The sequence below is a fragment of the Peromyscus eremicus genome, unplaced genomic scaffold, assembly GCF_949786415.1.
Source record: "Peromyscus eremicus unplaced genomic scaffold, PerEre_H2_v1 PerEre#2#chrX_unloc_1, whole genome shotgun sequence".
NCBI classification, from domain to species: domain Eukaryota; kingdom Metazoa; phylum Chordata; class Mammalia; order Rodentia; family Cricetidae; genus Peromyscus; species Peromyscus eremicus.
The window spans coordinates 3,215,790-3,227,380 of record NW_026734288.1 but is presented as its reverse complement, the minus strand read 5'-3'; the positions used below and the strand labels follow the sequence as shown (position 1 = coordinate 3,227,380).

General features: G+C 42.2%; 1 protein-coding gene across 1 annotated transcript; it reads left to right on the top strand.

Annotated features, from left to right (window-relative positions):
* The first annotated feature begins 10,036 nt into the window (after positions 1-10,036).
* On the top strand, positions 10,037-11,053 carry LOC131900914 (uncharacterized). The gene has a single exon (XM_059252233.1). The coding sequence runs from the start codon at positions 10,037-10,039 to the stop codon at positions 11,051-11,053; it is 1,017 nt and encodes a 338-aa protein (XP_059108216.1).
* The last annotated feature ends 538 nt before the right edge of the window (positions 11,054-11,591 follow it).

The window sequence follows — 11,591 nt, the reverse complement described above, 5'->3', positions numbered from 1 at the left end:
GACTTGTACTCAGAAGATTAACACACAATTCTAATGTATTCATAAAAAATTACTGACAATCAAACCAGGGTGGATAACAAATATTTTGGGGAATTTGTGAAAAAATATGAAAAGTACAATGAGGAACAAAAATCCACCACTTTTTCACAGATGTCCTTACTTTAAAAGTATGATCACATACTAGGTGACAGTTAAACAAAAATGGAACACTTAGATGATTGCCATACCATTCTCTACATTGCAGCAGATAAATAATTCTCACTAAGTGAAGGCACAAAACATGAACAAAATCCACAAAAGGAATATATGTCCACAAAATAAACTTCATTAATTAGATTTGCCACAAGTATCTCACACTTCAATATCTACCTCAAATGTGGCAAAATAGAAGCCACAATGTGGTCTTCACACCAGTGTTAAGTGAACTTGATTAATTATTTACTTATTTCAAGGCTACAATGAAAAAGACTTGAAACAAGTTTTTTTTCCTTGAAAATGAAAACAACTGTTATGTCTAAAGTCTTAATAAAGATAATATAAAACAAAAGCTTTATAATACTGACAGGGATAGAGACATGGCCAAGCCTCTAATACAAGTTTATTCCCTGGACCAAGGTCTGGGTTTTGATGAGTTCCTCCAGTAATTCCTGCTACAAGAAGCTCCAAGGGTCTAAACTTCTTGGAAACCAAAATTCACATACACATACCCACACAAAGATGCACAGACATTGCATAATTAAAATGAAAACAAATCTTTAAACTAATTTTCATCATAAATATTTTTCTATGTAATTCCTGTCACAAAGGTGTTCAGGAATCTCAAAAGTTACCGAGTTTTTCTCCATCATGAAGTGATTCATGTAAAAAAAGCAACATGTAGGCTTGAAGTTAGAGAAATCAATCATTCTCGTCTGTGATATTATTTGGGAAGACTTAGGAAATGCTGCCCTGATGGATGAAATATGTCACTGGTGTTAGCCTGAGAATTTACATCTGCACAGCATTTCCAATTTACACTTTCTGCTTATTCTCCAGGTAAAGAATGTGAAGTCTTAGCCTCCTGCATTAGCTGCCATGTCTGATACTTGTTTCCATGCCACTTTCAAACGGTACATATATTGCTCTGGAATGAAGGGCCAAAATAAACTCTTTTTTAAGTTCACTTAGAATGATGTGTGATCAAAGCAACAAAAAAGGCAATAATATACACCTATGAACTTTTATATCTGGATTCATTCATTACCTCAAGTGATTGAATAGAAGTATGAAATCTTTTTTTTTTTTTTTTTTTTTGGTTTTTCGAGACAGGGTTTCTCTGTGTAGCTTTGCGCCTTTCCTGGAACTTACTTGGTAGCCCAGGCTGGCCTTGAACTCACAGAGATCCGCCTGGCTCTGCCTCTCTAGTGCTGGGATTAAAGGTGTGCACCACCACCGCCCGGCGAAGTATGAAATCTAAGAGGGTTATTTTATCATTTAAATTGATAGACATTTTGTCCATATAAGTTTCCAGGTATAAACAAAATAAAGGACATCATAATTCTTTAACAGATTATTGACATATGTCAAATTTTTATATAGAGTAAAAAACCTCAGTAGACAAATTTCTAAGGGTCCTATTAATAAAATCAAACCTGGAGCCAGGTATTGGGGTGAATGCTGAAAGATCAGAAAAACAGAACAAGCCACAGCTAACCTCACCTGGCCAACTTCTCAGCTGATCTTGTTTACTCAAACTGGAAGCCTCTGAATTCTCACTTGAGTGGATCTCAGCTGAACTGCTGCTTGAAAGCCTAAAAGCTTAAAAAGCCTCTAGTTTCTGGTCTGAATGTCTTATATACTTTTTTGCTTTCTCCCATCACTTCCTGGAATTAAAGGCATGTGTCTTTCTCAAGCAAGACATGAGATCTCAAGTGCTGGCATTAAAGGTCTGTGCCACTACTGTCGGGCCTCTTTGTCTAATCTAGTGGCTGTTCTGTTCTCTAATGCCTGATAAGTTTTATTAATGTACGTAGATAAAATATTATCACATTTTTCCTTTGTGTCTAATATAAAAGAGTTAAAACTAATATGACAAAGCATATACAATAAGTACAATAATTATACTCAATATACACAGCCAAGAATTACATTAATAATCTCTAGCCCATTAAAATTTGACAAATTCAAACAAAAAGGTCCATTATATACATTAACAAGGTCCAGTTCATTAATATTTCATTAATTCAGACAAAAATTTTATTACTTACCTTATTTAAAACAAGTAGTTCCTTTTCAAAAGTATATTCAATATTTTTTTCATCTTATATTCATATTCTTTCTTTTTTTTTCTTTTCTAAGTGGTTCAAAAACCTACATTTTATCTTATCATTTCTATGTTTTCATTTTTTTTCTTTTCAGAGTAGAATCAACAATCTACCCTTTTCTTTTTTTTTTTTTTTTTTTTTTTTTCCAATTTCTTAGTGACTTTTTATTCATAATAAACTTTCAAAGTTTGGATAGATACAAGCCTTTTTTTACTTCTATGTGCAAATTCTTCAGTATCTAATTACATCTTATTGGAGCCATCATGCCACACAGCACAGGAAATTCTGTGTGTTTCGCCTGGTGAACTTTTGAAGATTCTTTGTGGAATAGGCAACATGATGAAGTGAGGTGTGGACACATTATAACCTTGGCTCTGTGACATTTTAGCTCATGGTTTGTGGTAACAGAGCTCGTTCTTGTTAGATTTTCCTACATCACATTACTTTGAAGACTTAGTGAGTTTCACACTTGCTGAATTAAAATCTACCCTTTTCTATATCCTTTTTTCTTTTTCTTTTCCTTTTTTTAAAACAAGAACCATGTATCTAATCTTCTTTATTTAACTTTTTTTGACAATTAATGTATTAACATCTTGTAACCAACCATCACAAATAATGACAATATCCATAACTCTTTAAATGACCAAAAAACCAACCACTCTACCTCTTGGGAATTTGGTTGTTTAATTCTTCAAATTACTTTCTGCTGTCTAGAGGTGAAGAGGTTTTTATGGATTTTTGAAAGGAAAATTTTGGGTTAATTGTCAAGTCCTGTATGATTTGTCCAGTCTTTGCATAATGGGAATTCAAGAAGTCTGTGAAGCTGAATCATCTCAGCTAGCCATCTCAAAACTGTCTTGAGCAGTTTGTAGTCCAAAGCATATCCTTCGGTGGCATTAATCAGCTTATTGGTTTATCATATTCCATGTGGAATCATCATTGTGGGATTCTGTCATCCTTTTGAAAATTTGAAAGTTGCTGTTAGGCATGTCATGGTTCCCTGCAGATTTCTTTTTTTGCCTCATTTGTGGTTTGGAGCAATCACAGTCTGATAAATGTCTGTCTCTTGGAACCACAAATGTTCTTCCTTAGAAGAGAATATCTTCACAGCAATTTCTTCCCTCGACTTGCCACGCCAAACTTCTCCAAAATGACCATTGTTAATGCTTTCTTGTATCAAGATGGTCATGGCACTTGTTCTCTGAACAAGCAGCAGTAAACTCTTTGTCTCCAGTAGCAGTGTTTCCATCACCACCAACATGATAAGCAGCTGGCAACTTGAAGCAGAAGCCAACACCTCCATGGTCCCACCAATACCATTTGTAGCCTTGTCCAACCACAGCTTCTCCTCAACAAGCCTCCCTGGCTAGCCTTGAACTTGAGATCTTCCTGCTTCTGCATCTGTCAGCAAATCCTACCAGCATGTACCACCATAATCAGCCCCATGCACCTCAGGCTTTCGCTGGGGCCTGCAAGGCCACAGAAAAGTAGCTTTTACATGAATTTGTACATGATAAGTTGGGCACCATAAATAGACAAATTTAAAAAGGTCTTGTTAATAAAAACAAACCTGGAGCCAGTACTTGGAGTGAACACTGAAAGATCAGAGGAACAGAACAAGCTACATCCAACCTCAAACCTTATGCTGGCTAATATATATATAATTCATATATATTTAGATTCATTTTACTATAAGATCTTCTAGATCCCCTAAGTCTACTGTTGTATTCAAAGGCATTAAGAGACCAATTACACACTAGACATTATACAATTATAAGGTTACCATGTATTGTGACTAGGCTTTAAGACGTTAACAACATTTATAGGATTTCTTTCTAGTATGTGTTCTTTTATGAACTTGATGAGTATGCTCTGTTGTACAAAGGCTTTGCCACATTGTTTACATTTACAGGGTTTTTTCTCCAGTATGACTTCTTTTATGTACTTGAAGTTTACTATGATGTGCAAAGGCTTTGCCACAGTATTTACATTCATAAGTTTTCTCTGCAGTATGTGTTCTTTTATGTACTTGAAGATAACTGTGTTGTGCAAAGGCTTTACCACACTATGTACATTCATATGGTTTCTCTCCAGCATGTGTTCTTTTATGTCTTTGCAGAGCAACGTGACATACCAAGGCTTTACCACAATTATTACATTCATAGGGTTTCCTTCCAGTATATATTCTTTATGCATTTGAAAAGCACTGTGATCAATAAAGACTTTACCACATTCATTACATTCAAAGGGTTTCTCACCAGTGTGTGTTCTTTTATGCCATTGAAGACTACTGTAATATGCAAAGGTTCTACAACACTGATTACATTCATAGAGTTTCTCTCCAGTATGTGTTCATTTATGCACTTGAAGAGCACCCTGTTGTGCAAAGGCTTTACCACATTGATTATATTCATAGGTTTTCTCTCCAGTATGTGTTCTTTTATGAACTTGAAGATTACTGTGATAATGAAAGGCTTTACCACATGGATTACATTCATAGGGTTTCTCTCCAGTATGTGTTCTTTTATACAATTGAAGTGCACCATGTTGTGCAAAGGCTTTATTTACCACATTGATTACATTCAATGGGTTTCTCTCCAGTGTGTGTTCTTTTATGTACTTGAAGATTACTGTGATAATCAAAAGCTTTACCACATTGATTACATTCATATGGTTTCTCTCCAGTATGTGTTCTTTTATGTACTTGAAAGGCGCTGGGATGACCAAAGTCTTTACCACATTCACTGCACTCATAGGGTTTCTCTCCAGTATGTGTTCTTTTATGTACTGGAAGATGACTGTAATAACCAAAGGCTTTACCACACTCATTACATTAATAGGGTTTTCTCCAGTATGTGTTCTTTTATGAACTTGGAGAACACTGTGATAACAAAAGGTTTTACCAGATTCATTACATTCATAGGGTTTCTCTACAGTATGTGTTCTTTTATGTAATTGAAGAGCATCATGATAAGCAACGGCTTCACAACACTGATTACAACCATAGGGTTTTTCTCCAGTATGTGTTCTTTTATGAATTTGAAGTGTATTGTGATGAGCATAGGCTTTACAACACTGATTACATTCATAGAGTTTCTCTCCAGGATGTGATCTTTTTTGCTTTTGATGCTGACTATCATATGCAGAATCTTTACCATATTGAGTATATACAGAAAATTCCTCTCCAGTTTGGCTTCTTTTATGCCTACAAGGATAATTGGCACATTAAAATTTTACCATAGTCAATATGCTGTTGACTCTTTACATCTTTAAGAATTAAATTTACAGTTTCTTCCCACACTAAAAAGGAATCTGTTCTTTAGGTTTTATCACTGTGTTTACACACATGTAATATTTGCACAGTCCTAGAACTCAAGACTTTTCTGTAGTGTGAGTTCATTGATGTATTAACAAAGAAGCTAAAAAACCAATACTTCTATACTTGAATCAATTTTAACAATTATATTTATTTTGGGACTTCTACTTATTTTCTAAATGCTCTGAGAGAGAGGTATGTTATGTGTTTCTATATCCCTATGCTCATATGGCTTGTATCCATAGTGACATATGATATGTACATATTAAAGGAAGAATAACAAATATAAGATTTCCACATTGAATTCAATTTGACTTTCTGTCCTCATAGACTGGTGGTATATGGATTAAGTTTTCTCCATGTCAATTTCCCCTGACACTTGACACTAACTCCCCCTTTAACTAAACAGCACAGACACAACAAGTATAAGAGAAATACTGGTTTTTGTCAGGGACAAGAACAGAATCTCTAATTGGTGGAAAAATACAGACCCCCATAAGACAGGGAACTAGATCATCTTACAGTCAGGTTGCCTAGCAACAGGACATTGAGGCAGAGCCCTTGACCCTTTCACCCTGTAAACATTCTATACAAACATCCTGTTAGCTTGCCCCACCTTATGCAGATGACAGCTTCTTGCTCACCCCCACCCTGCAGGAACTATATAAACCTCCTGGAGAAAAATAAAGTTGACCTTGATCAGAATCTAGACTTGGTGTATTTCCTTGTATCTCCTGTCCCTATCATTCCATCCTTAGGGTGGTTGAGAACCCATTGAAGCCCTGCAGGTGGGGCAACCTGGCGCCCAACGTGGATGAAACCACCTCTTGAGGATTCATAACATTGTCTCCTGGAGGAAGACCAAGGCCTTGGTGAAGTTTTTGGATCCCCCTGAAATCGCCCAGTTCAGGACGTGATCCCGGAGGAGAGCAGAGATGATGCAGGTAAGAAAGTGACGAGCCATGGGACAGGCAACATCGTCACAAGATTTATTCCTTTCTGGCCTAAAAGAGGCCCTCAAGATACAAGGAACTAGGGTAAAGAAAAAAGATCTTAGAGCCTTTTTTGATTATATTATAGACACATGTCCTTGGTTCCCCCAAGAAGGAACCATAGATGAAAAAAGTTGGGCACGTCTTGGGGACAGTTTAGATGATTACTACAGGACTTTTGGACTAAAGAAGGTTCCTGTCACCACATTTTCTTACTGGAAGCTTATTAGTGACATTCTCAGGGTCTACAAATATTCCCCTGATATAGAAGAGCTTATTAATATAGGAGAAAAAATCTTCAAAGAAGCCTTTTACTCCACCTCTACTTGCTCTAAGACCCCCCAGTGCTTTCTCGAGTGCCTTCATTCTGTCCCTCGGATCACTACCTGCTCTCTATGGAAGAGGGGATGTTCATGACTTTTAAAACTAAGAATCCCCAGGAATCTGCTCCTGCCCATCTTTATGCCTCTGTTAACAATTTTACCTCTAACTTCCCTCTAGACCCTGTTGAGGAGGTCTCCTGGGAGGGTTGGTCCAAGGGTAGTGATGTTTACAACTAATTGATCACAACCAGTTACAGATTTCCTTGTTCCTTCTCCACTCCCATTACTTCACTTGAACAGCTGTCCTCAAAAACTTGGATGCTAAAGAAACTTCTCGGCAACTCCCCCTATGATACAAATGCAGCACAGGCAAAATTCCCTCCCGGCCGAGAGACTGTTCGGGCCGGACAAAAACAAAAGTACCTTTGTTAAACACTTGGCCTTTGAAAACGCAAATCCTGCCTGCCAGGAACTAGGGCTTGGGGTAGCTACTGGTGCTTTCGGGATTTGTCAAGGCAACCATGAGTCCCCTGGGTGGCTAGAGGGGATGGGGGACATTTTGTTCCTAGATGGGCAATCGTCTGGTGTACAAAGCAGGGACCGTCTCTGAGATCATGTTTCTGCTCCAACAGAGTAAGGCCGGTCTGGAGGGGATGGTGGTGGAGGATCTCAAAGTGAAGGAGGTGTTGGCCATGTTTTGTCTTTATGGGGGGGCGGAGCCGGCCTTGGAGGTGGTTCCCAAAACTGAAGTGCTGGTGGGGCTGGATGCTTGCTGTTGTGGAGTATCGGGTCTTGGTGGCACTGGGGGGAGGGGAGCTTATGGGGCCTTGGAGGGTGGAGGGGAGGGCTTTTCCACCTCAGCCCCTCCCGGCTCCTTCATTCATGAGGAGAGAGTCACAGGGGCCGGTAGGTGGAGGAGGGATCTGAAAAGGCCAACAGCCTTCTGATTCTCATGATATGGGGTAGGAGTAGGAGAACATTCAACATTAACACCATTGCTGATTATCACAGAAAGACTAAGTCCTGTTAATGGTGCCATAAAAGAGATACACTCTGCTCCCAGATGGTTACCAGAACGCCTGGTTAGAGCTGTAAATATACCTGATCTGCCCAGGAGAGATAGCCCCTCTCCTGAGGAAACTTCTTCTGTTTCAAATGCTGTCCCTCCATCAAGCCCTCCAGGCTGTTGTCCTCGCCCACAGCAACCCCCACCAGCCCTGTAGCTCTGTTATCACTCTGCTCAGAGTTCCTGTGGGGGGGCAGTGGGAACTTTACAGCCAACTGTGTTTGAGACTTTTCACACAGTATACAAGTCTCTTAGTCAATCATGTTCTGGCCTGAGCAGGGACACTGCTTGTCACAAATCCAGTCTTACAGCAGGGGTCATGTTTCCAAGGGGAGTGCTGAATTTTCATCCAAGGTGTCAGAAAGGCTTGTCGGACTTGCTGGCCTTGGTGTCACAGGCAGTCATAGCCATGTTGGGCCTGCTTGACACAGCCTGTGGCTGGCAGGTAGCACAGCAAATAGGGTAACACCAGAGATGCCACAGGGCACTTAGGTCCCTACCACCTAGACTAACCTATTATTCCTTAGATCAATTCCTAGATCTCTAGGAAGATAAGCCGTGCTGAAACGACTGCCTTGACAGGAGCCTGTTACTGCTATCACCTCAGCGGTCCTTCTGGGGGTTGGAGCAATGGAAACAGGCACAGGAATTGTCTCTCTGGTCCCGTCCAACCAACATTACTCTGAGCTTCAACTGTCCATAGACGAGGATATTGCCCAATTTGAACAGGGAATTTCTGCCCTCGAGTCATCCCTTTCCTCCCTAGCTGAGGCAGTTTTACAGAACAGGAGAGGCCTGGATCTCCTCTTTCTACAAGGTGGCCTTTGTACTGGGCTCAAAGAGGAATGTTGCTTCTTTACAGACCACACTGGGGTAGTCAGGGACAGAATGGTAGATTAGAAAAGGACTAGAAAAAGAGAAAAAGAAAAGGAGAATAAGAGCTTGGGTGGTTCTAGAATTGGTTTTCCAACTCCCCTTAGCTAACAACCCTTCTTTCCTCCCTCCTAGTGAAAGACCCCGCTTATAGCAGGCTTTTACTTAGCATAAGAAACACCATTCTGCGAGGCAAGTACCAGAAAAACAGGGCGTCCTTGGCCTAACTGCAAAATGTACGTTTAGATAAACCACTTGGCATAAACCGTAATCAGCCAGCTGCAAAAGCCTGGGACCAAGGAAACACCCACCCTGAACACCCGCCCTGGGAGAGAAACCGTTGAGTCAAAATAAGATATCTATGGTTGGCCACTTGGCCTTGGGGAATAAACAGTTGGGCTGGGAAAGCACCCCCAAGGCCAAGTCAGCCACACACATCAAATTTCCAAGAATTAAAAATACGTCCCCAAGTTCACCCTGGCCTTCTTTGAATCAACCAATGGGAACCCTGTAACTATGCTTCTTGCTTCTGTAACCATGCCTCTGCCCCTGGGATCCTATAAAAAGTCCCCTTTACCCAAGGAGGGCGCGCAAGTCCTCCAAGAGACTTTGTCGCCCCGGGTACCTGTGTATCTGAATAAACCCTCTTGCTGTTTGCATCTGATCTGTGGTTTCGGTGTGTTCCTTGGACCTGGGGTCTCTCCTGAGGGAAGATCTCTGGGGGTCTTTCATTGGAGGTCCCACCGAGATTGGAGACTCCTCCCTGGGACCACCGACCCACCATAAGGAGGTAAGCCAGCTGGCCTTGATATATGTCATCCCTGTCTTGTCTGACTGTTACTTGTTTGTCTGCATGCATCTGGTAATCTGTCTGTGGCAGTGGGGCTGAAGGAGCTGACGAGCTCAGACTTCGCCCACCAGCACCCTGGAAGACGTTCCACAGGTGTCTGAAGTCCCCTCAGGGGCACGGTTTTTCGGGGCCACTCACGTATCCGAGGGATACGTGGTGTTGGTAGGAGATGAGGGGTCCGTACCCTCGCACTCTCCTTCTGAGTTTTTGCTTTCGGTTTGGAACCGAAGCCATGCAGCGCGTGTTAGCATTATTTGTGTTTATCTGTTGTTTTTTCGTTTTCTGTTTAACCGTTCTCTTCCTGGAAACAGCCATGGGACAGACTGTCACTACCCCCTTGAGCCTCACGCTTGCCTATTCCCTTTACCCTGTTCTCCTACGAAAGGATCCCCCTAAGACCCCTGTCCTTCCCCCTGACCCCAATACACCTCTTACTGACCTCCTGACAGAGGACCCACCGCCATACCCGGGGAATCGGGGACCAGGGGAACAGGCGGCCCCCGCAGCGGCACCAGAACCGCCGGCGCCCCCCGCACTTCCTCTACAGGGACAGCGGGAGGATGAGGCTCCGGCTCCCTCCCCAATTGCCGGTCGCCTCCGAGGAAAGTGCAACAAACCAGCCAAAGAATCCAGAGCCTCCCCCCTCCGAGAGGGCCCCAATCACCAGCTCCAATACTGGCCATTTTCAGCCTCTGATCTTTACAACTGGAAGCAGCATAATCCTCCTTTCTCTAAGGATCCTGTTGCCTTGACTAACCTGATTGAGTCCATTTTAATGACCCACCAGCCTACGTGGGAGGATTGTCAGCAGTTATTGCAGACCCTCCTGATGGTGGAGGAGAAGCAGCGAGTCTTCTTGGAAGCTCGGAAGCAGGTTCCTGGAGACGATGGAAGACCCACCCAATTGTCTAATATCATTGATGCAGCCTTTCCCCTCACCCGCCCGAACTGGGACTTCACGACCCCAGAAGGTAGGGAGCACCTACGTCTTTATCGCCAGTTGCTCTTAGCGGGTCTCCGGGGGGCTACTAGATGCCCTACCAATTTGGCTCAGGTTAGAAATATGATTCAGGGAAAGGATGAGACACCGGCAGCATTCTTAGAAAGACTCAGAGAAGCCTATAGGATGTATACCCCGTATGATCCAGAAGATCCAGGACAGGCACCAGGCATCATCTTGTCTTTCATCTATCAGTCAAGTCCAGATATAAGGGCCAAATTACAGAGACTAGAGAGATTGCATTCGTTCAGTTTGTCAGATTTATTGAAAGAAGCAGAGAAAGTGTTTAATAAAAGAGAAACTCCCGAAGAGCGGGAGGAGAGGATGTGACAGAAACAGGAAGAAAGGGATGGGAAACGTCATAGAGAAATAAGTAAAGTCCTGGCCGCTGTAATATCTCAGGGACATGGCAGAGAGGGAGTTAGGATGGGAGATCAAAGAAGGATACCGCTTGACAAAGCCCAGTGTGCTTACTGCAAAGAGAAGGGACATTGAGAAGGAAACCTCAAGGGTCTCGGAGAATTAAGCCAAGGGCCACGGACCTCCTCAATCTGGAGGATTAGGGAAGTCAAGGCCAGGAGCCCCCCCCCCCCACAAGCCTAGGATAACTCTCAAGATCGGGGGGCAGCCAGTAACCTTCTTGGTGGACACCGGGGCTCAACATTCAGTCCTGACTCATACCGGAGGCTCTCTCAGTGACCGCACAGCTTTGGTCCAGGGGGCCACGGGTAGCAGAAGGTATCGATGGACCACCGAGAGAAAGGTTCAGCTGGCATCTGGACAGATTTCATCTGGTTTACGGATGGGAGCAGCTTCCTCCAAGAAGGAGAACGGAGGGCCGGAGCAGCCGTCACCACCGAATCAGAGG

Bases quoted from the DNA above. Each gene is read 5' to 3' on its own strand.
- LOC131900914 (XM_059252233.1), top strand. From the start codon at position 10,037: ATGGGACAGACTGTCACTACCCCCTTGAGCCTCACGCTTGCCTATTCC.